The sequence below is a fragment of the Pongo abelii genome, chromosome 18, assembly GCF_028885655.2.
Source record: "Pongo abelii isolate AG06213 chromosome 18, NHGRI_mPonAbe1-v2.0_pri, whole genome shotgun sequence".
NCBI lineage: Eukaryota > Metazoa > Chordata > Mammalia > Primates > Hominidae > Pongo > Pongo abelii.
Window position 1 is genome coordinate 1635032 of NC_072003.2, and position 27909 is coordinate 1662940.

General features: G+C 57.8%; 2 protein-coding genes across 10 annotated transcripts in view; one reads left to right on the plus strand and one right to left on the minus strand.

The window, feature by feature from the left end:
• The window catches only part of IFT140 (intraflagellar transport 140), a 102350-nt gene that overhangs the window by 19125 nt on the left and 55316 nt on the right, over positions 1-27909 (minus strand). The gene's annotated exons all lie outside the window — the stretch shown is intronic.
• Positions 2916-27892, plus strand: TMEM204 (transmembrane protein 204). The gene is made up of 3 exons (XM_003778537.4): positions 2916-7186; positions 14405-14560; positions 27106-27892. The coding sequence occupies exons 1-3, from the start codon at positions 6907-6909 to the stop codon at positions 27348-27350; spliced, it is 681 nt and encodes a 226-aa protein (XP_003778585.1). The 5' UTR covers positions 2916-6906; the 3' UTR covers positions 27351-27892.

The following is a 27909-nucleotide window of genomic DNA, read 5'->3' on the forward strand; positions in this document are numbered from 1 at the left end:
CAGGGATGGTGGAAGTCACCCTGCCTCTTAGGGTTTTTTTGTTGTGTAAGACAGGGTCTCCATCTGTTGCTCAGGGTGGAGTGCAGTGGCACAATCACAGCTCATTCCAGCCTCGACCTCCTGAGTTCAAGCAATCCTCCCATCTCAGCCTCCCAAACAGCTGGGACCACAGATGTGTGCTACCACGCCCAGCTAAGTTTTTGTATTTTTTGTAGAGACAGGGTTTCGCCATGTTACCCAGGCTGGTCTCGAACTTCTGAGCTGAAGTGATCCACCTGCCTTGGCCTCCCACACTGCTGGGATGACAGGCATCAGCCACCGCGCCCGGCCCCCCGCCCCTCCGTGAGGTTTCCTGCATTCTTCCCCTGCTGGCGCTGATCCAGGCAGGACCAGAAATGACTGAGGCCTTGGTTTGTGTCGGCTCCAGGGTAGGCAAAGGCTGCTGACAGCCACCCTGGGGACATGACGCTGCATGAGAACCGTGTGTCCGCGTGTGTGGTGTGGGGGGGGGCACTCAGCCAGGCCTCTTGGTGGGGCTGGGTGGGAGGTGGGTCCAAGGCCATCCAGGGAGACCCCGCCGCAAGGGCCTTGGGGCCCGGCTGGCCTGCGGCTTCAGCCCTGACGTAGGCTCAGGGCCTCAGACAAAGGCCCTGTTTTAAGACACAGTTCAGTGTGGTCACTGAGCAGGGACAGGCAGAGGATGCACTGGTCACTTCCTGAATCTCTCTCTTCTGCCACACCTGCCTCCCCTACAAGCCCCCCCAAAGCCCCCCCCATATACATGCGCACACACGCACACATACATGCACACACATGCACGCATGCACGTGTGTACACACGCGCACATGCACACACACGCACACACGGCCGCACACGCACACACGGATGCACACACATGTGCACACATGCACGCACACACACATTCACATGCATGCACACACACGGATGCACACACAAGCACATACACGCACACACAGGCACATACACGCACACACAAGCACATACACGCATGCACATGCACATACACGCACGCACAGGCACACACGCACGCACAGGCACACACGGATGCACACACAAGCACATACACGCACGCAAGGCACACGCACACACATGCACACACATGGATGCACGCACATGACACACACGGATGCACACACAAACATACACGCACGCACAGGCACATACACACACGCACATGCACACACACGGATGCACACACAAGCACATACACACACGCACAGGCACATGCACACACAAGCACATACACACACGCACAGGCACACACACGCACACACATACTCCCACAAGCACAGGCAGCACACCCCACAAGTGGCCTCGGAGCATCCCCACCCAGGCCCACCCTCGCATTCCAGGCTGCTCCCTGCAGATAAGCCTCAGTCCAGCCCACAGTCTTGGCAGGGCAGCAGCCCTTCAGCCTCCCTGGCACAGCCACAGGCCGCTCTGAGGACTGGAGGGACCAGCCGCCCACAGAGCCCTGAGCCCGCTGTCTCGGTGAGTGAGAGGAGCTGGGGTGTGTGCAGCTGGGCATTTTCCTAACGGCCCTGCCCCTGTGAGGAGGAGGGGCTCGGGAGGACAGCCAGGGAGCCCAGTCCCACCATGGTACCTCTGTCTCTGGGAGGTGTGGGCTACCCACATCTCAGGTTCCCCGGCTCCCACAGAATCACAGGGCAAATGGCTCTGAGACGGCAGCCCCGGGCAGGCTCGGCGCACTTGCGTCCGAGTCTAGGGGCTGGAGGCAGGCTCCTGGGACGGGCCCTGTGGTGGTGTCTGTGGCTGCAATGCGGCATACCCAGGTGCCCGCTCCTGAAAGCCAGCAGGTACTTTGTGCCTGGTTTTACATGTACTTGGGTGAAATCCATGGACACGTTCCACCACCCAGGGACGCAGGGCGGGGAGGTGCGTGTGTCTTAGCAGCAACCGGCCCAGGCAGTCCCTGCTCGTAGGTTTATGCGGCAACACGTGCCAGCTCAGCCCACAGCCCCTGCCGCGTGGCACAGTCATGCCTGGAGCCAGGAGAGGGTGTGTCCAAACCCACAGGCCAGGCCCTCGTGGGGGTGCCAAGCGTCCGGGGGGCCGGGAAGTGAGCCTGCCTCCCTGCCACTGCCATCACATGCGTGTCCTCTGATGGCCTCACATGGGGCTCCTCACAGCACCTGGGTGCACCCACTGGCAGCCTCCTGGACGCTCAGTCGGCGCTGCGGTAAAGGTGACGCTGGGCGCATGGGACCTCAGGGAGGTGCCCCAGGCAGCAGCGTCCTGATCTCTGATTCGTGCTCCTCAATCTTTTGGCTTTGGAACTCCTGCCACCAACTCAGCACAGGGAGAGGCCTGAGCACCCGGCCCACCAGCCCCTCAGGCTGTGCTGCCCTCGGTCCTCTAGAGCTCCAGGCAGGAAGTCACATCTTTACACTGAAACTTCTAACAGCAGAAAACCAAGGTTTGTCTTTCTCCTCTATGCTGAGGTCCTGGGTAAAAATCCACGTGGAAGGACCCATGGGTGTAAAACTAGTTTATAAACGGCTCAGATACAGCTGCCCCGTGCTGAGACATGCCTCAAGACTGGGGGTCCAGGGCTCCCCAAAACGCTGCTGGGCCTCATCTGTCAGCTAATGATGCACGTGGAGTGCAGTGCAGGGGTCACATCCGAATCTCAAAAGAAACACTGTGTCCTCACTGCACAGCTTCCGGTCAATTCTACAGATCGGGTGGAAGGGATGCCACGGCTCCTCACAGACGTCTCACTTCTCTAACATCCAGGTGGTGGCGGCGCTGGGGCCTCAGTGAGTGAGGCGATGGCCGCTTCATAAACAGCACGTTGTAAGACATGCAGTCTTTTTTACTCTCCTGTCCCAAAAGACTTCACGACTGAAATCTTTTTTTTTTTTTTTGAGACGGAGTCTTGCTCTGTCACCAGGCTGGAGTATGGTGGTGCGATCTCGGCTCACTGCAACCTCTGCCTCCCGAGCGATTCTCCTGCCTCAGCCTCTCGAGTAGTTGGGACTACAGGCATGCGCCACCACACCCAGCTAATTTTTGTATTTGTAGTAGAGATGGGGTTTCATCATGTTGGCCAGGATGGTCTCAATCTCTTGACTTTGTGATCTGCTTGCCTCGGTCTCCCAAAGTGCTGGGATTACAGGTGTGGGCCACTGCGCCCACCCCACAACTGGAATCTTTAAAAAATCTCCTGTTTGTGCGCACCCTTTCCCGAGGCCCAGGTGTGGGGCTGGACAGGGCTGGGACCTGCCTCTACCTGCCAGGCGTGGCTCCTTTCTTCTCCCTTGTCCTGAAAACAACTGGTTCCTTCCGTCCACATCCAATCACGGTGGAAAATCACAAACAAGCACAGGAACCTGGCAGCTGACTTGGGTCCCAGCCGGGCTCCCCTGTGCTCTAAACACCCGTCTCTCCCACGTGGAGGCCGCCTGTGGGGAGTGGGAGAGAGCCCGCAGGTCAGCCTTGGTTTTGCTCTGGCTCCTGGGGCCCATGTGTGACCGAGGACCCAGCCAGCACACCGTCAGATGCCCGCACTTCCATGTGCCCTGTCCTGGGCATTAAGTCTGCACCATGCGGGGCTTGGAGAAGCATGTGCTGGATGTGCGGCCACCAGTGGAAGCTGGACACACTCTCCCACAGGCCCCTGCCTGCCAGGCCAAGGCTGCTGGGAGAACCCATGGGAAGGGCGGTCACAGACCCCCAGAAGCGTCCAGACCCAGGCACTCTCCGCAAGCTCCTTCCACGGCCAGTCTCCTGCTCTGGCCACCAGCCCCGCGTGATTCCTGAGTCCTCTCCACGACGGCCGGCCAGGGCTCTCGGGACAGCCTCGACTCCAGTGTGGGGTTCTGGGGTTTGTGCATCTGACATAAATTCCAAGAAGTAAACACCCTCTTAGTTCCCATCCAAGTCTTGAGAATTTCCTGTTGTCCTGGCCAGTCTGTGGAGTCACCCACATCTGCACTTCATCAGCCCCGAGGCACTGGAACAAGAAGCAGATGGGCGGCAGGGGACGCAGCCTTCAAAGGTCCTGCAGAAGCTCTGCCGAGACCACTCTGTGTCAGGACGAGGGCGGCTGGCGAACAGCGGCTTGACGATCACGCTTGCCAAGGCCGCCCCCTCCCTCCATGTCCCTGTTCTGTGCTAGGGCTCCCGCTCTGCTGGGTATATGGGAGCCTCAGACATACATGTGGGAGGGGGCAGTGGGACTCCACTGTGACCAAGACCCCAAGCAACAGGGGGAGCAGGAGGGTGTGACACGCTGTGGGGGAAGCCCACCGCCCAGTTGCGAGTCCCCTTACTGGGAGTCACCCCCGAGAGCCACAGATCCTCCCAGGAGGGTCGCTCTTAACTTAAATGCTGCTCCCAGGCCTTCCGCCTTCCTGCGCCCAGCCTCCCATAGCATGCAGGGTTAGAAGTGGCGTGACAGCTGAGGGCACAGGGACCTGGAGCACCCCAAAAGTGCCAGGAGGGCAGGGGCCAATGCCGGCCTCTGCGAACCAGGACTTCTGGGGGTGCTGCCGCCGTGTGGGAGTCTGGCCATGGCCTCCTCCCCACTCAACCTGAGGAAAGGACCAGAGGCGGCCGCTGAGACAATCAAACGTGTCCTCTGGGCTCTGAAACCCAGCACTGGCTTTCTGTTGGAAGTTAGCCATTTGAAGACTCCCGAAAGATAAATAGTTTAGTTAATTAAGGAGGAAATAAATTCTTCCCCCACGGAAACTTTTGGGAAACTTCCCTTTCAAGGCGCCCTTCTGCACTGTGTGCTTAGGAACACTGAGTGTTTGAGACACTGCACCCCTGTCCACCTCCGAGGAGCAGGGCACAGGCAGGAAGGGCTGGGGACATCCCCCCAGGGCCTTCCAAGCCACCCGGGAGAGTGGGGGCCGGCAGCACCACTGTGCCCCGCACACCCCGTCAGGTGCCGGGGGCCGAGAACAGAAACAGAAACAGCAACTTTTCCCCGGGCACAAGCCAAGGAAGACGGGAAAGGAGAAACCTGACGGACACATCTGCGACAAATCCCCAGGGAAAATCCCCCACAGGCATGTCCCTCAGGAAGCCAGTGGAGAAACGCTTCTCAGGACCCAGCATGCACCACGGGCTGGTGAGGACGGAGCTGCTGCCTTTCTGGAACAGACACGGGGCGTGTGTGGGGAACCTTGCTTCACCTGTGGATATACAGAGCCACACGCCAATGTGTGAATGGAGACTGGTCCCAGGAAATGGCAGCTCTTGGGACCGCCCTGAGCCAGGGCCCAAGCACGGGCAGTGCATGGACAGGAAACAGTCAAAGCTCTGCTGTTACCATGGACTGGGAACAGGACTCTCTGTCCCAGCACTGTCTTGGGTGTGTGCCCGTGAACGGTTTGCACGGATGTGGGACACCTGCATTCACGAAGCTTTGGAGCCCAGGTGGGGTGGGAATCCCATGCTGAGTTTGGGGTCTCTTGAGATGGGACAGAGTATGAGACCCTCTCGTGGTGTCTGCCCAGCGGGGCAGAATAATTCTGAGCAGAATAGACGAAGACGCTTCTGAGCTCCCCGGCAGCATAAGCTCTGCCCGAGAGCCTGAGCACTCACAAGGTGACCTGTCTAGTCCTGTCCCCAGCTGTGGGGGGTGACCGTTCCCATCAATAGCAGAGATGGCCCAGGCCCCACGTGACATTCACTCTGTCCCAGGCCCCGCTGAGAGCCCCACCTGGCACATCCAGAACCCTACCCTTCTTGCCACCTAAGAACGACCTGGCCCCGAGGTCCTCCAAGTACAGGTCCCTGGCCCCGCAGGTCTGGGTGAACTTGCTCCCTCCAGGCACACGGGTCTCTCCCCTTCCCAGCAATCCTGTGATATCTGCCCCCCTTTTGAGGGCAGCATTCCCGTGACGGGGGCAGGCCTGGAACACGCGGGCGGGGGGAGGCTTGTGGTTTCTATGGTCCTGGGGGTACCTATGGTCCTGGGGGCAACTGGATGGCTGGGGGGTGTGAAGTCCCCAGGGCAGGCAATAGTCGCTCAGTACCAGCCTCCAGGCCCTGGGGGCCAACAGGCTTAAAAGCCACAGGTGAGACGAGGGGTCTGTCCTGCACCCGGCATCCCTGGCCGCTCCTCTGGGACAGGAAGATGGGGAGGGGCAGCAGGAGGTGGGCCTGGAGCAGGGCCTCAGAAGTCTCCTGGCCTTTCCCATCAGGAAGCACATCCTGTTGGTGTCTGGCTGCCGTGGCAGGGCCGCTATTTGTTGCGGTTGGCTACGCCCTCCAGCTCACCAAAAACAGTCTCAAAAACAACCATTTCCTCTCTGCTGAGAGCCAGGGAAGGCGAGCTCCGTACACACGGGCGTCCCTGTGGCAGCCACTCTGCTTTCCAGGACCGGCCAACTGCCCTGGAGGCATCTGCACAGGGGCCCAGGCAGCACAGAGGAGCTGTGAACCCACTCCACGCCGGCCACCCTGCCCGGAGCCTGGCGCTCACAGCGGGCCGGTGCTAAGGAGCGCGGCGCGGGCTCGACTCCCACTGCTGCCGGCCTCCCCAGCGACTCTCTTTTCCACTGCTGCAGGCGAGAAGAGGCACGCTGTGCAGGCCGGCCTCTGCTTCCCGGGAAGACGGCGCACTCCCGGCCCTGGGTTCTTGCTGCTGCCCACCCTCTCCTCCCTGGGATGGGCCCCGAGGCGAGCGGCTTCAGCACAGGCCTGGCCCTGCTCCAGGTGCAGGAAGGAGGATAAGGCCGGGCCGAGAGGCGGCACACCTGGACCATCCCATGGGCCTCCGCCCGCGCCGCCCCGAGGATGAGCGGTGATGTCCTCTAGCCACTCCTAGCAGCGTCGGCTCTCCCTGGACGTGCGGCCGCGGACTGGGACTTGGCTTTCTCTGGATAAGTGGCGGCACCGGTGTCAGCGATGACCGTGCAGAGACTCGTGGCCGCGGCCGTGCTGGTGGCCCTGGTCTCACTCATCCTCAACAACGTGGCGGCCTTCACCTCCAACTGGGTGTGCCAGACGCTGGAGGACGGACGCAGGCGCAGCGTGGGGCTGTGGAGGTCCTGCTGGCTGGTGGACAGGGCCCGGGGAGGGCCGAGCCCTGGGGCCAGGGCCGGCCAGGTGGACGCACGTGACTGTGAGGCGCTGGGCTGGGGTTCTGAGGCGGCCGGCTTCCAGGAGTCCCGAGGCACCGTCAAACGTAAGTCCACTTGTTTTCCTGATGCCTTCAGCATGGTCAAAGCTGGAGGGCACACGGGAGACGCCAGGCGCGGACCTGGTGAGCGGGTGGGGAGGCCTGGCCCCTGCTCTGCCCTGAGCGTGGCCTCTGGGCAGGCAGGAGGGGGCACTGGGTCTCCCAGGGAACCAGGCCCCACGGCCCCCTCTCCCTGGTGAGTGGCGGCCCCACACACTCCTCCTGCTCAGCACAGAATCTGCCTCCAGCTCTTTTACACAGGAATTCATCTCAGGCATTTGGGGGGCCTCTCTGCTGTTACGCATAGTTAAGAGACGAGTACATTAATCAAATCAAGGAAAGGCATTTTTGCTTGGTTGAAAATAATTATTATGGCTGGGCGCAGTGGTTCACGTCTGTAATCCTAGCACTTTGGGAGGCTGAGGCCGGAGGATTGCTTGAGGACAAGAGTTCAAGACGAACCTAGCCTACATAGTGAGAGACCCTGTCTCTAAAAATAAAAAAGAAATGAAAATACTGTTTCTTTACTCATGAGTAAAATAAACAAGAAATGAGTAAAATAAACAAGAAGTTTAAAAATACGCGGGTGAGTTCTGGCTTTGTTCTCACGGTTGCTGGGGTCTTTGAGGTGGAGAGCAGCAGAAGGATCCCCAGGGATGGGCTTCAGATGGGACGCTGGAAAGGAGACAGGGAGGCCAGGACACTCGGAAGGGGACAGGGATGCTGAGTGGTTGCGGAGGAGAGGAAGGGACTCAGAATGATGCCACCGCACCGTGGGGTTTGAGTGGCAGGTGTGGGGCTGCATAAATAGGAAGGCGCTTACAGCCCACGGGGTCATCTCAACAGTCACGGCACGGGGACACAAGGTCTCCCAAAGGCCGACTCTCTAAAACTGCCAGCAAGGTTTTGACTCGCAGACACCCCAAATCTCTGCTGCAGAGCCTCACAGACTTGGGGTTGGACGCTCCTTCTGCTCTGAAGACAATGCTGGTCTCTGAGGCAGTGCCTCTGCTCCAGGCTTCCGAGGGAGTCCCGGAGTCCTGGGGTAACACACATCACGTGTGCCTCAACCACACAGCTCCATCCCCAACCTGCCGCGCTCAGAACCCTCAGCGGGGAATGTCATCCCCATTTCACAGGCAAAGAAACTGAGGCTTTGCAGAAGGCATGTGGCTTGGACAAGGTCCCACGAGGAAATTCAACCCCCTTCTGTCCACTCAAAGGCCCTCAGCTGCACTGCATGGCCTGGACTGCACACCTCCTCTCACATCCTTCACCAGCAGGGACCAACAGCTGTCTTTTAAAAAGATCAAAGCCTGTGAATAACTTCAAAGCTTCCACCGGCTCTCAGAACTCGGTGTCTTATGGGAAGCCCGAGGCTTGGGTCTCTGCGGGACTCAGGCCAGGCGCCCTTCTTCCAAACTCTGCCTGCTCTGCTGAAGAAGGAGCTGCAGCTCCGTTACTGTGCTGAGCCTCTCGCGGGGGCAGCGGCTCAGCAGGCCCCTGGAGGTGGGGCCGGGCGCTCATGTGCTTTGGGACCATCACTGGCGTCCATCCCACAGAGCACTTGCGGGGGAGGGAGTTCCCTGCCGGCCCTCAGCCGCAGCTCTGCACCTCCAGGCCTCCTAACTGCTGCCACAAACACCCACAGGTGGCCCAGGCAGCCCAATCTCAGGGCAGCTGGAAGCCTTGGCGCCCCTCCCTGTTGCTACGTCTTGCATTCCTCCAGTCTCAGGACCACGTGTAGCCTCTGGGACAACCTATGCATCCGTCCCAGGCGCCTGGCTGTCCACTTGCTTAGGCCTGCTCACCTCAGGCCAGCAGGACACACGAGGCCCCTCACAGAGCCCCCTGGACTGCCTCCTGCTCACCTGCCTGCATCCACTGCTCCTCCCTGAGCCCTGGTCAGCCCCTTGGACAATATTTACAACATCCTCCTGTAAGTTGTACGGCATCGGCAGCTGGCTGACCCTCAGCGAACCTGAGCAGCGAAGGTTTGTCCACACAAGGGAAGCGTCACGGAAGCTCCTTGTAAATGAGACTCAGCTCAGGAAAAGGAACAGGCTCAATGGGTAACTTTTCTTTAATTTTTAAATGTATTTTAAGACGGAGTCTTGCTCTGTCACCCAGGCTGGAGTGCAGCCACCACATCCCCCAAGGCCCCAAGACGGGGACGTGCCCAGAGTCTCCCTCGGCTGTGCTGGTGTCTTCCTCCTGCCTCTCTCGCCTTCTCCTTCACCGACGTCCATCTGCACTGGTGCCCACCTCTCCAAGCCCATGTGCTGCTCTCCCACAGGGTGGTCCCTCTGTCCACAGCAACATTCGCTGCCCCCACTCACGTGCACCCATGTCCCCAATCGGGTGAGGGGCCGCTACCTGCCACCACCGCACATCAAGCTAGCCTATGAACCTTCCTGCAAAATCCTGCCTTGTGACCTAGGCGGGCCTGGAAGTCAGCCCTGGCGGCGGGCAGCAGCTGTAGCCTGGCCACCCCACTGAGTCCGGCCAGCTCCTAGCGTCTTCCTTCATGCCTTGGCCAGTGTTCCTTGTAAAATCACCCAGCACGTATCATGGGCTGCGACCGTCTGTGCTGTGAGGCTGGGTGCTGGTTTGCTCACAATTCCATCCCGAGAACCAGTCTAGGGTCAGGGTGGGGCACGCCAGGGAAGGCAACGTCACACCGCGTGCCTCCTCACACACGCCAGGGACAGCAACGTCACACCGCGTGCCTCCTCACGCACGCCAGGGAAGGCAACGTCACACCGCGTGCCTCCTCACGCACGCCACGCCATCCTTGGGGTTTCCGGATGTCACTGAGGCCCGCGAGGATGTCTCCGGATGGCTCTGTGCCCTGAGGCCCTGCCCCATGGAGCACACAGAGTCAAAATCATCCAGCGCTTGTCACTCGCAAACATGACCAGGAGCCTGCCTGAGGGACAGGGGACGCGCCCCGGACATCCTGAACTCTGGTCAGGGCAAAGAGGGCTGGGCCCAGGGCAGAGGAGCCCGGTCTCGACTTCATCCAGGTTCAGGCCCTCCGGTGCCCCTGCCTGGGGCGTCCTGTGGCCTGTGGTGAGTGGGACTTTCATTACGGATCGGGGTGCTCTCTCCCTGTGAGGAGCTCGGGGGACCAGGGAGGCCTGAGGTCCACCTCACATGCCATGTCCAGAGGGGGTCTCAATTTCGCCTCCTCACTTCGTCTCGTTTTGGATATTTACTTCATCTCTCTGTATTTCGTGCGTTCTGTCAGGCATCTGAAACAAGGTGGCTTGGGAACAGATGACCATATGATTGAATCTTGAGGCAGGTGAGCCGGAGCCTGGCGCTAGCTAAGGGGGAGCCCCACCCCTCTCTCCGGTGGCTCCACGTGTCCCCGTCACTATGCACGCCCCGCCACCCATCACACGGGCACGTAAGACCCTGAGACCCTGCCTGAATACAGGGGGAGGACAGAGCTCCCGGGCTTCAGCCCCTGCTCGGCCAGGACCCAGCTGAACCACGTTTTCACCGACACCTTTAAAAGTCAGCTGCTACCACGCAGAGCCACGCACACAGGCAGCACCGCAGGAACCCGTAAAACACCCGAGCGGTGAACGCCAGCTCCAAACAGCTTTCTTGGAGCAGGCGGGAGCGTGGCTCAGACAGGAAGGCTCGGTCAGGACAGGAAGGCTCGGTCAGGAGTGCCTCCTTCCTGGCAGGACGGTGGGTCTGTGGGTGCCCTTGTGGTGAGCCACGCGCCCTGGGGACTTGGAGGCTGCACAGTGGCTTGTGGGGCGCGGCTGCTGCACAGAGCCCCTTCCATGGTGTGCGGCACAGGGCTGTGTGCCTGGAGCTTCCAGGAAGAAAGGCTGAGAGGCCAAGGCTGAGGGCGAGAGGACAGGTCAGGGGTGCGTCTGTGCATTCCCAGCTCCCAGGAGCCTCGGTCACTCACCCTCACCACAACTACATGTGCAGCTGTGCCTGGTGCTCAAGCCCACCTCGGTCATGCCATTCTGGGCTATGTTCCTCCCGGGGCAGCCCTGCACCCCTCCTCCCCCTTCATTCTGGTCTTTCCTCCCCTCCAGGGCAGAGCGCGGAGCCCTGGGCAGGGAATCTGAGCTGCTCCTCTCTCGAACATGACCTTCTGCGTGATGTTTTAATGCCTGTCTCATTTTGCAATGTTTAGAGAAGCAGAGGCTTCTGGATGGAAGTCATTGCCAAGACAGTTAGGAGCAAAGATGGCACAGCACCGTGCCACAGATCCTGCTGGAAGGGGCCTCCAGAGCTCCCACACGTCCCTAACGTGTGGACAGGACGCCCTCAAAATGCAGGCCTCACTCCGGTCCCTGCAGGCTGTACGTGGTCACTGCTTGGGGCTGGCTGTGGAGCCCGTTGGAGCAGTCAGGAAGGTCCTGCCAGTCGGCCGGGGCAGTGTCTGCCTGAACCCTGGCTCCTGCTGGTCCCATCTGCACAGGCCCCAGGGCAGGTGAGAAACCCAGGGCAAAGGCGCCCCCCACCTCAGGCCTCACCAAGCTGCACGGTGCCATGCGGCCCCCCACCTCAGGCCTCACCAAGCTGCACGGTGCCACGCGGCCCCACACCTCAGTCCTCACCAAGCCGCACGGTGCCAACGCCGCCCCAAGCCTCAGGCCTCATGAAGCCACACGGCGCCACGCCACCCCACACCTTGGGCCTCACCAAGCCGCACAGTGCCAGTGCCGTCCCATGCCTCGGGCCTCAGCAAGCCGCATGGTGCCAGGCTGAGGTCAAGTACATCTTTGCTGTCCCCTGGCATTTCCAGTGCCCTGGGCTCTGCCCCTTCCTCCAAGCACTCTGGCCCCACGGCCACCTGTGCCCACGCTGAGCCAGGTCCTCACCTGCTGCCAGGCTTTCCCGCTGTCCGTACGGGAACCCCTTGGCCACCAGGCTGGCTCTCAGCACCCGCGTCTTCTGTTCCTTCTTTAGAGAGAAGCTCGCGGGAGTGCTATGCTTTCTGCAGTTACTTTGGAGATGAAAGAACGTGAGCTCAGTTACGTGGCAGTGACGCTCACTGGGGCGTCTGTTTTGTTGTGAGAAAAATGAGTGAGGGGCAGCTGCTGCCACTTCCCACAGCCCTGTCAGTGGTGCCCGCCTGTCTGCGGGTGGGCAGTGCGCTCCGCTCTCCCCTTTGCCGGCGGAAGGCTCATGGTGCCATGTACCGGCTGCTCAGACTCCTCAGCAGCCCGGGGGCCTCCGTGCCCCAGGGTCCTTCATGCCTCCACGCTCTGTGCAGTGCCCTCACGCTCTGGAGGCCTCAGGGCTGGGGGTGCCACCCAGGCCAGGGTGGGCACACTGGAAAAGCCTGGCACCCAGGAAGGAGAGCTCCCTCTGCCCCGAGTGACAGGAGGGGACGCTGCGGAGGGAAGCAGCTTGAAATACAGTGGGTAGGACGGGGGGTACCCTCAGCGGCGAGGAGCAGTGCACCTCCAGGGATGCTGGGACACCGAAAGCCTAGACAGAGACGATCCCAGACACCAGCTCAGCCTGGGGCCAGGGTCGGATGTGAGCGCTGGAGCAGCGCCCAGCGCAAGGGCCAGGTGGGAAGCAGATGCCTCGGCTCCAGAGCTTTGAGGTTATTCTGTGAATCCAGATTGCATTTTAATAAATGTTGAGGTTGAACCGTGTGGAATTGCTAATACTGGCAATAGTGGTTCCAGCGGATACTTCTAACCATGTAAACACTCAGGAAGTAAAGCAGCCCGCATCCCCCACCACCCCTGAGCCTTGATGCCAGCATGCCTGCCCCGTGCACGCATGAACCTCGACAGCCTCCCCTGCTGGGCTGGCTTCCCACAGGCGTGCTCTGAGGAGGCAGCCTGAGGATCTCCCCATCCCCTCTCGGCCTCCACCCAGGACACACAGCAGTCACCCCAGAGGCCGGCACCTGCAGGGCTCTTGGGAGATTCTGCTGCTCCCGGGATTCTGGTGTCTGTGATGGATGCGGGCACAGGGACCCGCTCCCGAGTGGTGAGGCTGCTTCCCTCTTAGATTCCTGCATCAGTTACCTGAAGAGTGCCCTGAAATTTCAAGGCAAGCCATTTAAAAAGGTGCAACTGTTTGTAACGACTTAGTTTTGGGAATCGAATTTCCCAAATATTGTTCAATCGAAAACAAGGCATGGTGATGACAGGCTAGGGACTCTGTGGGGCTGTTGCTTCACGGGCAGTCCCTGACTCCGGGCTGAGTGTCGTCAGCACGCATATTGTCTGCTCTGCAGCACGCGGGGACCTGGGAACACACTGCTTCACCACCACCTCATTTGGGCCTCTGTGTAAGGTTTTATTTGCGGGAGAACATTTCTCTGCTACAGAAATGTGACGAGTCATGGTCCCTGAGGGCAACAAACACACCTCCCTCTGAAGTTCACTCACAGAAGGCTCCATCTTCCCCTGACCACGCGTCCATGTGCCCTGCCCGCCTGGCTCCTGCAACCAGGTGTAGGTGGGGGACAGAGAAGGCTGGGCACAGGCCTACTGTGAGTGGGGAAGCAGGCCCTGACTTAAGCCGCTGAGTGAAGGATTTGCGGCAGGAGGTGCATGGGGTGGGGGTGCCTGGGCCCCAGGGGGTGAGAGGGGCAGGTTGGGGGCACCGGTTCAGACCCATGTCCGACCCCTGCTCAGCCCCTTGCTGGTTATGAGGGGCCCAGATGAGCTGCTTCTCCTCGGGCCCAAGTCCCTCAGCTGCTGGGAGGAGGGAACACCACCATGGGCCGCTTGGGGGTCGGGCAGCCGAGCACGCAGGACAGCAGGCCTGAGGAGCCGGCTCCCCGTGGAGTCTCCGGTCAGGCAGCACCCTCGTCTTGGATGCTGTGAGTTCAGTGACAGGGAAGCCGGTGTTGCTGGTGGGCTTCCCCTTCCCACCTCCACCCCCACGCCAGCGCCTTCAAGGGTCAAGTCAGGCGGAGAGAACAGCTGTCTCAGGAAGACAGAGATAGCAGAGTAGGGCCCGTCCCTGCAGGGATACGACCATGCAGCCAGGTCCGGCGGCTGGGATGAACCCTTCCCATCGGGAATACATGGGACCCAGGGCTTGCAGGCAGGTGACGGGGAGGGCGGGATGCTTCCAGAAGGCTCTGCCCAAAGGAGGCACGGCCTGTGCCGACCGCCCTTTCCGAGGCAAACAGAGACCACGAAAGTGGCGTGACGGCCGGCGTGGCCTCTGGAGCCCACCTGCACTCACTGCTGCCTCTCTGCTCTTGGCCCACAGTGCAGTTCGACATGATGCGCGCCTGCAACCTGGTGGCCACGGCCGCGCTTGCCGCAGGCCAGCTCACCTTCCTCCTGGGGCTGGTGGGCCTGCCCCTGCTGTCACCCGACGCCCCGTGCTGGGAGGAGGCCATGGCCGCCGCGTTCCAACTGGCGAGTAAGTACCCAGGCGGGTGTGGCCACCGCGTCCTTGCCTCCTGTGGCCTTCTGGTGTCACAGGAGGGTCCTGAGGCCTTGGGTGGCCTGGGGGGAAGCTGCAGGCCGTACCTCTCAACATGGCCACAGGCCACTAAGAAGCCCCATGGGCCATCCTCCCTTCCCATGGGCTGCTGTAGGCAAGAATGATGAATGACAGAAACACACCCAGGTCAAGGAGCAGGGAGGCCGCGACCACCTGGTGTGCCTGTCACACCCTTTTCCACTTTAAAGGCTGAGGCGCTTTGCTTTCCTGAGTCTGTGGGGTCTGATTGCTGACTGGCCCTTGTGCAGCCCACATGGGGCGGCCTGGGTCCTGCCCCTTCCTCAATGCTGAGGCAGCTGCTGGGGAGCAGCCCCTGGCCAGAGGCAGAAGGGCCCATGCCTGGCCCTGCCCTGTGCCCCTTCCCAGCTAAGAGGCCTAGAACAGGTCAGGCCTAGGGAGGCCAAGGCATGTGCTCTGTTATAAACGCAGCTTCCTAGGACCTGCCTGGGGTCAGCGCAGGCCCTTTCCGTGAGCGGGACAAGACAGAGTGAGGAGAACACGCTAGCACGTTCCACACTGCCTGAGCCGACAGTGAGGTGCCTGCACGAGCACACGCCGTGTGCCTGGCCCGGACACAGACGCAGACGGCAGGACCCTCACGAGGACGCTGGCTTCCCTAAGCCCCCATGTGAGTGGAGGGGGCCCAGCCTTGCAGGCGAGGGGCCGTCGGTGCTCAGAGCCTCCTCTCAACACTCTGGACCCAACAACCTGGGACAGGTCTTGAGAAGACCTGGTGTCACAGAGGGTGACAGTGATGGAGCTGTCGTAAATGACCTATGGAACGGTCCTGCGGCGTTCTAGACAAGTGCTAGAGCCACAGCAGTGTCCAGCCATGACCCCCAGCGACCCGAGGGGGCTCTGCTGGTCTTCTGTGGCTCACTGAGAGGTTTGAGGACTGTGGGCATCTGGGGCAGGCTCAGGTCTCCAGCTGCTCACTGGGACAGGTCAGCCCGGTGCCCGCAGAGGCAGGGACACAGAGAAAGCGAACATGTCGGCCCATGGCTGAGCGTGGCCAGCACAGAGCTGCCCGCACCCTCCTTCTCCTCGGGGCCGGTGCGGCATTCTGCAGGTTGCCCTGCAGTTCCCACAGAGGAAGTGGCAGGAAGTCCAGAGTGAATCATTCTAGGAATGATGATCCTGGGCCCTTATCTTTCTTAAGAAATACAATTTCCAGAAGGAGGCTGACAGACTGTGGGGGCAGGTATTCCTGTGCTGGCAAGTGCCCCGGGCGAGTCAGGCCGGGCTCTCTGCGCGCTATTAATAGCATGGCGTGGCCCTGGGCAAGTCACTTCCCCTGGCGGGCAGGGGAGGGAAGGGAGGGTGCCTTGAGGCTTCAGTGGAAGAGAACAGGGCGTGGAGCCCGGAACTGGAGCTGTGTCTTGGCTCTATCACCATCGACATGGGGTCAGGCAGATGACTGAACTAACGTGAGCCTCTGCATGCCCAACTTCGAAAAGGATCATTTCTGCCCCCACCCAACTGATTGTAAGAACAAATGAGACAGTGATGTGGGACCTAGGACTGACTCCGCCTCCTCCCCTCCTGCATGACTGCAGGGAAAACATGAGACTCTCAACGAAGTACCCAGGCTAGGAAAGCTCCCACGGGGCCCTCTGCTGACCCGAGGGCCATAAAACAGAGAAGTGGTTTTCCTGTCTCACTGAAACGGCCAATCTCTACTGCGTGCGGGGATCAGAAACGCCGTGGCTTAAAGAAGGAAATGGAAGATTTTGAAAATGTAATTGGAAATGCTGGGTCAGAATAAAGATATTTTAGTGGCATAGAGAAAGCAAAAGCAATAGTTTTTGATTCTGAAAATAACTCCTTCTATAGGATAACCCAATGGATCACTACATTTCTTTCTTTTCTTTTTTTTTTTTTTGAGATGGAGTCTTGCTCTCTCACCCATGCTAGAGTGCAGTGGCGCAATCTCGGCTCACTGCAACCTCTGCCTCCTGGGTTCAAGCGATTCTCCTGCCTTAGCCTCCGGTGTAGCTGGGACTACAGGCACCCGCCACCACGCCCCACTAATTTTTTTTTTTTGAGACGGAGTCTCACTCTGTCACCCAGGCTGGAGTGCAGTGGTGCGATCTCAGCTCACTGCAAGCTCCGCCTCCCAGGTTCACACCATTCTCCTGCCTCAGCCTCCCGAGCAGCTGGAACTACAGGCACCCGCCACCAAGCCTGGCTAATTTTTTTGTATTTTTAGTAGAGACGGGGTTTCACCGTGTTAGCCAGGATGGTCTCGATCTCCTGACCTCGTGATCCGCCCGCCTCGGCCTCCCAACGTGCTGGGATTACAAGCGTGAGCCACCACGCCCGGCCCAGATCACTGCATTTCTTAATAAATCTCCTGGAAACTCTTGTTTAGAATTATTAGCACTGTGGATTTGGCATGTCGAAAATGACAGCTTACTTCCTGCAAAATCTTATTTCAGGACAAGATAGTGTTTCCAAATGTATTTTAAGAAATCACACATGGGGGCAAGCACCCTGATGGACTAAACCGAGCTGTCTTGCAGCATTCCTGGGGGACGGGGCTGGAGGCCTTCGGAGGCCTGTCCTGGTCAGGAGGGGTGGTGGCGGGGGCAGGACTGTGCTCCAGCACGACCTCTGACAAGGTTGGATCAGGCTCTGTTCAACAACTGCCAGAACGGCAGGCACCAGGGCGAGGGCCAGCAGCACCAAGAGGGCCCGTGGTGTCTCGGCGGCTTCTCTTGCCCCCACAGGCCGTCTCTCCCCCTCAGTGTCCAACCATCACCCCTAACGGGTCTGTTTTGCCCAAAAAGGAAATGCATTTTGGCCCTGTTTAGACTTGTTTCATTGACAAACAGGACAGAAAGTAGCTATGTGCCTTTCTTCTATCATGCTGCTAATTTTAGAGTCGGGTTTTTTTCCTGTGCTCGCGTCTGTTTTAAACAGTCAGGGAGAGACTGAAGGGCGCCAGGATGTCCTGTCACAGGACAAGGAAACGCCTGCTATTACCTGTTATGCAAGTGAACCTCGATCCCAGGGCTCAGCAGAGGTGGGGTGGGCAGTGGGGAGAGAAGATGCTCATGAAAGGAGGAAAAGTACATGGAATTATGGGGAGGCTGGAACACCCTGGAAAGCCAGAGTGCAACACACTGAAAGGAGGGCTCCTTGTCAGCTCGAGAGAGAGGCGATGGGGCCTGTGCTTTTGCTGCCACTCCACGAATGTTTCTGGGCTCAGTGCCATGCTCAGCACGCCGCCTGGGTCTGCAAAGGGACCACCCTCCTCGCCCCTCAAGGCTCCCTCTTCCCTGCTCTGACACCCAGAGAGAGCAGCTGAGATGTGCGGGGACCCCACTGTCCTGGCTTGGCTGCCGCTGCCCTTGGCATTCTATTCAGAGCTTGCATTCTGCTCACTCCACAGACCCCTTGCTTCTCCCCTCTCCTCCTCGTGGCCTCTTCTCTCTGCACTGCACCTCTGTTCTTTCACAGTCTGTGGTCTTGTTGATTTGTGCAGATAGGCACGGGCAGAGAGGGAAAGGAGTATTGAAGGGGGGGTCAGGGCAAATGGCCAATGGAAGGTAAAAGGTCATTACAGCCTCTGATGGCTGCAGCCACGGTGTGACCCTGGCACCTGACGCTTGAGTGGCACAAGGCTGAGGGCGACTTCTGCAGGCAGCCTAGGCCGGCAGGCTCCCTGGCGCTCTCCGGTGACTGAGGATGCTCTGAGCCCTCAGGTGTTTCCCGGCCGGATTGCTGGCTGGTTCTGCGGGAGCCCAGAGCAGGTGGCCTGGGTTCTACTCCTGGCTCTGCCCCTGGTCAGCCGTGAGTGCCCGGACAAGCACCCCCTTCCCCTGGCGTGATCTGTGCAGTGGAGAGTGACCACTCCAGCGCACAGATGTGCTGTCGTCAGCAATGCTCGCAGCTGTTATTCCAGCGTCTCTCTGAAGCCCTGCTGGGTAACATGCACGCTGAGAAGCTTCAGGCCCGAGACGCATCCCACATGCTCCCTGGTGCAGCATCTGTGCTCCCCACCTAGGCCTGTCCCCCTCGGGGGGGGGCAAACTGTCCTCTTGGCAAGAACGCTGCCAGGATCTGTTCACGGAGCAGGGCCCTCCCGCCTGCAGCTCTGGCTTTCACACAGGGCCTGGGCCTCAGGGTCTGCTGTCCTGAGCCCGGCCTGAAGAGAACACTTTTCGGTGGTTTGATCTAGCAGCCCTGCAGAGCTCTGTACTTGGGTTGAGGCGTATCTTCAAAGGGCAACTCCTTAGCCATCGCTGGAGCCCCAGGGCAGCTGTGCTGTCTTACTTGGGCCAGCATGAGGAGGTCGTGGCCATGCATTGGGGTCAAGCCAGTGAAGTCCCCGTCGTCCCCCAGTCGGTGCTCACATGACACTCTCTGCATCCGTGTGGGGACCTGTGGCATCTTTGCTATAAGTATGCTGGGCTTAGCTGGGTTTCCCCTTGTTTTGGTGCCGGAGAGATGGGCGTGATGCCGAAGGCTTCTTGCCTGCTTCTTCCTTGAAACAATCCCTCTTTCCCCCTCCCCATTACCTTGTAATTTGTATAAATGACTTCCAATCCTTTTTGGAAAATGGTGGCATATAACCCAAAATTCCCTGAACATGACATCGGGGCACCAGAAGGACACTAGAAAGGGCACCATGGATGGCACTGGTCCGTCCCGATGCCCCGTGACACACTGAGAAGCTGACTTGTAGAAGTCAGCTCTTCATGTTTTATTCTGAACTGCCTTCACAATGGCATTTAGGTTTTCCTCGAGACACTGACTTTATCAGTCCTTAAATGGCCAGCAGGGTTGATACTCACTGACCTGGAATCTTGCTCGCTGGTGAGAAAGTCTGCTGTTTTCTTAGACTTGGGAATCGTCTCATGGAAATATACACTTTTTTGTTATTTATAATAACCTGGTTCTTTGCTTGGTCTGGATTATTTATTCATTTGAGACAGGGTCTCACTCCGATGCCCAGCCTGGAGTGCAGTGGTGCAATCTGGGTTCAATATAAGTTCCGCCTCCCAGGTTCAAGTGATTCTCCTGCCTCAGCCTCCCGAGTAGCTGGACTACAGGCATGAGCCACCATGCCCAGCTAATTTTTGTATTTTTGGTAGAGACGGGGTTTCAGCATGTTGGCCAGGCTGGTCTCGAGCTTCTGACCTCAGGTGATCCACCCACCTTGGCCTCCCACAGTGCTGGGATTACAGGCGTGAGTCACTGTGCCCGGCAAATCATCTATTTATTTCTTAAAGCATAGATGGGTTCTTGCCATGTTGCCCAGGCTGGTCTCACACTGCTGGGCTCAAGTGATCCTCCCGCTTCAGCCTCTCAAAGTGCTAGGATGAAGGCGTGGGCCACTGCAATCAGCCTGGTCTGGATAGCTCACTTGCCTGTCTTTGGTACCCACTCCCCAGGCATCAGTTTATGTCCCTTCGTCTCTTCTTTCCCTTCCAACTTCGGCTGTTGAGAGCTTCGGAGCCTCTCGCTCTTCCCTCCCAGGGCCTCTCCCTCTAGAGAGGATTGTTTGGGTCACCGTCATCTTGTTGCTCACAGGTGGGAAATGCCAGCCCCAGCAGGGACTTGAGGTGGCCAGGCGGCCGTCTGCTCCACACAGATTCTCTTTAGAGCCAGTTGCATCCAGTTTGCTAGCTCTGCAGCTGTACAAAGAGCATCAGGGGTCAGCCCTGGGGTCTTTCCACTCTGCCACCTGTGTGCATGTGTGACAGCCATTCCAAAACGAAGGCCTGTGACAAAAGCTGAAGCCCCAAGAAGCCGCAGGAAGGAAAGGAGAGGGGAAAGGGCTGGCTGGGCTGTGGAGCTGTAATTCACACTGTCCGGGCGGCTCACAGGAAGAGGCTGTTTGCTTTGGCAACACAACTTCATGAAATGGAATTGATTCCATGGGCAGAATTTCGTGTTTGCTAAAACTCTTCCCTTACATTTGTTTCTAGACAAAGTGATGAACATCATTGAAAAGTTTTGGGAGAAAAGTCTTCAGGAAACAGGACAATGAGAAGAGAGGGAATCTTAATATAAAGACGGTGGGAGAATGGAAAACTCAAAGGTTTAGGGCCAGCCCCAGCCCTGTCTCCTTCCACCCCTTCCTATCTCCCCCACGTAGGGAAGGTGGAAAGGACAGAAGTAAAACGCTAACTTGATTTCAGAACAGCATCCACAGCACAGTGCGATTACGCAGCTCACTCAGTCACCTTCTTTCGTGCGTCTGGAGGCCAAGGTTAGAGCAGATAGTGAGGCATGTGGCTACAGACACCTCTGCATTTCCGTGTATTTGTTGGCTTTTTACTGCTGACATGTGGAACACACGGAAGCTTCCCTCATGCCAGGCATCTGTTCACGACGTGAACCTTTCCCCGTCAGGGTAGGATCTGGGCCACCGTCCTCCGCAGGAGCCACCTGGTGCTCTCCAGCAGCGGTGCCCCTGCCTGCTCTGGTGCTAGGACGAGGGCAATGTCCCCTTTTCACAGCATGCCTAGGGCCGCGCAGGTTCATGAGGTTCAGGGCCTGGTGGCGCCTCTGGGTCTCACTGGTGTCTGAGAGCACTGTTCTAACCTTACAAACCCCTCTCTATCTAGATGTGCTCTAAACAGAACCAAAAACAAAAGCCGACACTGGTCTTCACATAGAAGTCATGTAAATGCAAAATTTTAGTTAGCCTTTTTTTCACACAAGGTACAGACCTAGAATTTTCCCTTCTGCTTCTGTGGCGATAAAAATGCCAAGTAAGCTCCAGCCTTGGAGCTGTAGTACCAGTGAGTGAAGCGCGGCTCCCAGAACGCGGCTCCAGACGCACCCTGGGTGCTTTTCTTTCTTTCTTTGTGTTTTTCTTTTCTTTTTTTTTTTTTTTTGAGACAGGGTTTCGCTCTTATTGCCCAGGCTGGAGCGCAATGGCAGGCAATCTCAGCTCACCGCAAGCTCTGCCTCCCGGGTTCAAGCAATTCTCCTGCCTCAGCCTCTTCAGTAGCTGGGATTACAGGTGCCCGCCACCACACCCAGCTAATTTTTGTACCTTTAGTAGAGATGGGGTTTCACCATGTTGGCCAGGCTGGTCTCAAACTCCTGACCTCAGGTGATCCACCTGCCTCAGCCTCCCAAAGTGCTGTGATTACAGGCGTGAGCCACCACGCCTGGCCACTTGTTGCTAGATTTTCAAGACACAGCTTTCTAAACTCATGACTCAGGGTTGGCCTGCCCTGCTCCCTCCTGCTTTGTGACGGTCCCTGCCTGTTAGGCTTGCTGTTTACACCTGATCTGCCACCTTGATTACTTTTCCACTCACACTTTTAGGATGCAGGGCCCATGTCCAGGTTGTGTGTGGACATGTGAACTCATACTTCTTTAATCAGTTTATCTACATTCTAAGTCTTTTTTTCTTTTTCTTCTTCTCTTTTTTTGTCTCCCAGGCTGAGTGCAGTGGTGCGATCATGGCTTACTGCAGACTCGACCTCCTGGGATCAGCCTCCTGAACAGCTGAGGCTACAGGTGTGCACCACCACGCCCAGCTAATTATTTTTACTTTTTTGTAGAGGCAGGGTCTCACTATGTTGCCCAGGCTGGTCTCAAACTCCCGGGCTCAAGCAATCTGTCCACCTTGGCCTCCCAAAGTGCTGGGATTACAGGCTTGAGCCACCGCCCCAAGCCCCTTCGTCTTCTACATTTAGAAACAGTGTTCTTGGAAGCAGACAGATGCTCTGAGGTCTGAGCTTGTGTTTATGGTAAGCAACACAGCCAACCATGCGCAGGGAGGTCATGCATGGATTAGAATGGTCGACCCATTCTAATGCTCTAAACGACGCATTTTCAAAAGCTATGACACTGATCTTAAGAAAATAAGTAAAACTCCTTTGTTACAAAAAGCACTTAAGAAAATAAATAACGATAAAACAACAGTTCAGGAAGCACCCTGTGATGCTGGCCAGTGCCAGGCAGGCAGAGGGGCTTTCCAGGTGGGCCTCGAGGGACCCAGCGTCTCAGGGCTGGGGTGGCTCCACACTGCTAGGGCACCCGGCAGGCTGCCTCAGGGCAGGAGGCGGGGCTCAGTTCTGCTTACCCGCTCTGTGCTTTGCCCCATGGTTTAGTCTTTCCACTTTTAATTTAGAGTCTGGAGAGCCTTCCCTGCAAGCTTGACCCTCCAGGTAGGGCAAGGCCCTGCCAAATGCCACCCTCTGGGGACACAGAGATTAATGACTTCCCCATCTCTCTAAGAGGAATGCCAGTTCGCCAAGTAAAGTCAAGAGCGCCCTAGCCGTCTCTGTGGCTGACGCTAACCCTAGCATGATCCCCGGCGTGCCAGTGGAGGCTGAACAGGCCTGCTGAGTACAGGGCCACGTAGCCGATGCCAGTGGGTCCTTGGGAATCGTGGTGCCCCTCCATGAGCATTCGAGGGCACCAGGGTAGCAGCATCTACGTGATCTGGCCAAAGGGCCCTGTCCCTTTGAGGGGTGTTGGTCACTAAAATGCCAAGGCTGCTGTTCCTCCTCGCCTTTCCCACAGGTCCACACTGCATTCTGTTCTGTTTCACGTCTACTTTGATCTCCTCAAATGATTCACTCAACAAGTAATTGCGGAGAGACTTCTGGGAAGCTGTGGTCAATGGTGGGGCAAGTTCTGGCCCCGGGGAGCCTGCCCTCTGGCGGGGGAGAGCTGCCAGGGCCACCCATGGTAAAGACACAATGACCACAGCTGGCGGCGGGGGCGGGGTAGGTGCAACTCAAAGCCGAGGCCCAAAGGATCAGAAGCAGGAGGGGCCCCTCCTCCCCAGGGCCAGTCAAGCCGGGGACAGTGGCACGAGGAGAAGCCCAGAGCAGGTGGACCCAGTGACTCAGAGGGGTGGGAAGGGCCACTGGGGCCGCAGGGTGGCAGAGGAGCAGCCGCAGGTAGCAGGGTAGATCCTAAGGCAATGGGAACCACAAGGGTGCTGAGTGCTGGGGAGACAGGATGTGAGTTTCATACAGATTAGGGTGCAGCGGTGGAGGGAGGGCCGCCTGCATCAGTATCCCCAGCAAGGTCACCCGGCACTGCTGCAGACACCTTGAAACGTCCAGGACATTCCTCACTGTCGAACCCAACTTCAGGATGTGCTTGTTCACGGAAGAGCCTAAGATCAGCGGCACTTCAGTCTTCTGTGTTTTGTTGGGAGCTACCTGTACAAAGGAGGCCACACCACACGCGTGTGGTCTGGCAGACCCGGCAAGATCAACTCTGCGGGGCCTCCTCCCCGGGCTGGTTGCCCCGTGTTTCCTTAGAGTTTTCTTCCCGAGGTTTTCCTAGAAAGCCACTGTGAATCCGAGCTGTGCACTCAGAAGCCTCCCGGGTGTGTTCCTGGTGACGTCTCTGGGCCTCTCCCTGGTGACGTGTGGCCCGCGCTGTCCCCCTGCAAGTCCCTCCTCCCTGCTGGACCACTGTCCACTGCTGGGCCATCCAGAGCACATCTGCCCCTGGGGTGCGCGCTCTGAGGGCAGCTGACCCAGGGCCTCGGCCGTGCTGAGCTTTGTCCACTCGCCCTCCTGGGAGTGGGGCTGCAGGTCCCAGGGCAGCAGTGGCTTCCAGAGCAGCCAGTGCCGGCGCAGTCCCAGGCGAGGGCAGCCCCTCCACTCGCGGCTGCACCAGTCAGTGCTTCTCCCTTTCTCATTTTTCTCAGTCCAGGAAGTGAGTGCATCTTGTCCATTCCAAAAGCCTTAGGGTCGGCCCTCCGGACTGAGTTCTCATCCCTCACACTTCTTCAATGACGGTACCTCCAGGTCCCCTATGTATGGAAACTGACCCCCACGGCAACCACAGATCGTGAGGGAGGTTGACCCTGGAAGCCATGGGGGGCCCAATCCCTTTCCACTGTTCCATTCGGATGATTGATGTGTGGAACTGGAGGCCCCAGAGATTTTAAACATGTTTCTGTAACACCCGCAAGTAGAAAGGAAGCCTGGTGAGGGGGAGAAACAGGCTGTGGCCATGGCGGGCTGGAGCCTGATGAAGGCGGGCTGGAGCCTGATGAAGGCCAGCTGCTGCCGGTATAACCTCCTCCCGCCCTCGAGAGTCTCAGGGCTTGCATCGCCCCCCTGCTGGGCTGGGACTCTCCCCAAGGCTCCCACACTGCCCCTGCCATAAGTGCCACACCCCTCCTGCTCGCCTCTGTCCCAGGTGTCCTGAGCTCTCCGCTGTGCCTGCCCTGCCTCCAGGGCCACCTCCTCTGAGCCCTGACACCAGCACAACCCACCCCCCACTGGCAGAAAGTGCCAGACCCCGTGAACACGAGAGGACGCGGTTCAAAGTGCTCTCATTTTCCTCACACACAACACAGGCTCATTCCTTCACCCCAGTAACACAAGCATCGATACCACACAATCATGAGCAGAGGGCATATTCCGCACTGGTAGAAATGCCAGAAGTTTCCTTTGTTAGTATTCATTACAAAGAGAATTGCCTTTTTTTTGAAAGGGAGTCTCGCTCTGTTGCCAAGGCTGGAGTGCAGTGGCGTGATCTTGGCTCACTGCAACCTCCGCCTCCTGGGTTCAAGCAATTCTCTGCTTCAGTCTCCCGAGTAGCTGGGATTACAGGTGCCCGCCACCACACCTTGCTAATTTTTTTTTTGTATTTTTAGTAGAGATGGGGTTTCACCATCTTGGCCAGGCCGGTCTTGAACTTGTGACCTCGTGATCCACCTGCCTCAGCCTCCCAAAGTGCTGCGATTATAGGCGTGAGCCACTGTGCCTTGTCTAGAATGTTATTTTTAATAAAACAGAAGTATCCAGGAGCTACCCATGTATAAAAAGCTCCATGAAGTATTATAAAGAATGAACACAGAAACCAGTCACTGTCATTGTTCAGGACAAAATGGAGATAGATAAATGCTTAATTCATACTTTCTGGAGGATACAGTGATGATGAGAAGATAATGCTTGGGTTTTTAGGAAAAACAAGGCTGGTTACCCATCTCTTGCTCTCTGTCTCTCCCTCCCTGTATCTCTGTCTCTTTCTCTCTCTGTCTCCGTCTGTCTCTGTGTCTGTCTCTGTCTCTCTCTGTCTCCGTCTGTCTCTGTGTCTGTCTCTGTCTCTCTGTATCTCTCTTGGTCTCTGTCTCTCTGTGTCTCTGTCCCTGTGTTTCTTTCTCTCCCATCCTCTCTCGATGCTGGGGCCACATGGGGCAGGGCATGATTTGGTTTCCTGGGGAATGCAGGGGAGGCGGTTGGGAGCGGAGAGACCGGCATGAACAGATGCACAGGTATCAACATGCAGGCCAGGCGGAGGGACAGCAGTGGGGCTCGGCGTGGCCGGAGCCTGGGGAGGGACATGGACAAGTCCCCCATGGACAAGAGGTGCTGGAGAGTTTAATCTGGACCAGTATGAGTTACAGAGAGTCTCTGGCACTTTGGGTACAAGAAACAGACTCACTCAGGTTACTGTAACAGAGAGGGAGGGGTGCTGGGTGGGCAGAAGCGGGGCTGGGGCTGAAGGCTGGCTGGAGGCCCCATGGCCTCCAGGACAATCTGTGGCCACGTCCCCATGGCCGTAGGGGATGAGGAGGGGCAGGGCCATGTGGACAGCCTCTCCTCCATCCTAGAGCCTATGTTTCCAGCTGGATTAGGATGCCCAGCTCCATCGGTGTGGCCACAGTGTCCTGTTATCCTAGTTGGTAGATTCTAGGCACGAAACCCTGATTTTCCTGTTGTAAGAACTAAAAAAGTCTTTGGAGCTCCTTAAAAATAAAACTGTAAGCGAAACTGTAGTATCAGCGACTAACTAGACGGGAACAAGCTGCGCCAACCAAGGGTTGCTCACAGCCCACCTCTCCTTCTCTGGTTTCAGGCTCTGGAAAGAGAGGGGAAAGCATGGAAGGAAAATCCGCCAGGCAGGAGGGAGGGTCTAGAACGAGAAGCACTGACTCAGAAGTGAGGGAAGACACCAGATAATAGCCAAGGAGCCCTAGACAAGGCCCCGGCCCCATCTCCGCCCTGCCTGAACTGCAGACTCCAGGCCATCTGGAGTTCCCAAAGCAAAGGCCAAGAGCAAGAAAACTGTCAGAAGCATAGCTCTGGGCGCGATGAGCACCAAACTGACCTGTTTCCAGATAAGACTTAGAAAAGTCTTTTATTTGAACGAAATAAGCATTTACAAAAGTCAGAGATGGATTTAACACAAAATTACTGCTGAGTCTGGGGGGCTAGGAAAGGCCCACCCAAGTTGGTGTTGCAAGCATCAGTGCTGACCTGAAGAAAAGGCCTGCCGCCTGGCCAGGTCACAGGAGCAGCACGCCAGGACAGAATTAAGCAGACACATACCACCCTCCACAGCCGCCAGAGCCTAAAGTCCTAAGAGCCACAGAAGGGCTAATACAAGGTGGCTCAACACCAGGGCGGCCACCCCGTAAAGCAGGAACCCGCTCTAGGACAGAGGGCTGGGGAAGGAGTGGAACTCGCCTTCCTCTCAGATAAGGCCTCTCAACCCTTCTCTCTCATCTGCAGGTTTTGTCCTGGTCATCGGGCTGGTGACTTTCTACAGAATTGGCCCATACACCAACCTGTCCTGGTCCTGCTACCTGAACATTGGCGCCTGCCTTCTGGCCACACTGGCGGCAGCCATGCTCATCTGGAACATTCTCCACAAGAGGGAGGACTGCATGGCCCCCCGGGTGATTGTCATCAGCCGCTCCCTGACGGCACGCTTTCGCCGTGGGCTGGACAATGACTACGTGGAGTCACCATGCTGAGTCGCCCTTCTCAGCACTCCATCGACGCGCACCTGCTATCACGGAACAGCCTAGAAACCAAGGGACTCCACCACCAAGTCACTTTCCCTGCTTGTGCAGAGGCACGGGATGAGTCTGGGTGACCTCTGTGCCATGCGTGCGAGACGCGTGTGCGTTTACTGTTATTTCGGTCATATGTCTGTATGTGCCATGGGCCAACCTCGTTCTGCCTCCAGCTTTCCTGGTTAGCGCAACGCGGCTCCACGGCCACACGCGCTTCAGGGTGGAGGCTGGAAGCTGAGACACAGGTTAGGTGGCGCGAGGCTGCCCTGCGCTCTGCTTTGCTTTGGGATTAATTTATTCTGCATCTGCTGAGAGGGGCACCCCAGCCATATCTTACACTTTGGTAAAGCAGAAAACCAGGAAAATTTTCTTAAAATATCCACAATATTCCTTGAGTGAGTCAGAATCTATAGGCGATTAGTGATGGTTTCAGACAGAATCGTGTTCGTGTCTGTTTTGCTCGATTCCTTTCCTAAGTTAAATAAATGCAAGCCTCTGAACTCTGTCTATAACTTGT

What these genes read in the sequence shown, in the direction of transcription:
- TMEM204 (XM_003778537.4), top strand. Translation starts at nt 6,907, where the DNA reads ATGACCGTGCAGAGACTCGTGGCCGCGGCCGTGCTGGTGGCCCTGGTC. An exon ending in GTCCCGAGGCACCGTCAAAC is followed by an intron (nt 7,187 to 14,404) that starts GTAAGTCCACTT and finishes CTTGGCCCACAG; the next exon opens with TGCAGTTCGACATGATGCGC. An exon ending in CGCCGCGTTCCAACTGGCGA is followed by an intron (nt 14,561 to 27,105) that starts GTAAGTACCCAG and finishes TCTCATCTGCAG; the next exon opens with GTTTTGTCCTGGTCATCGGG.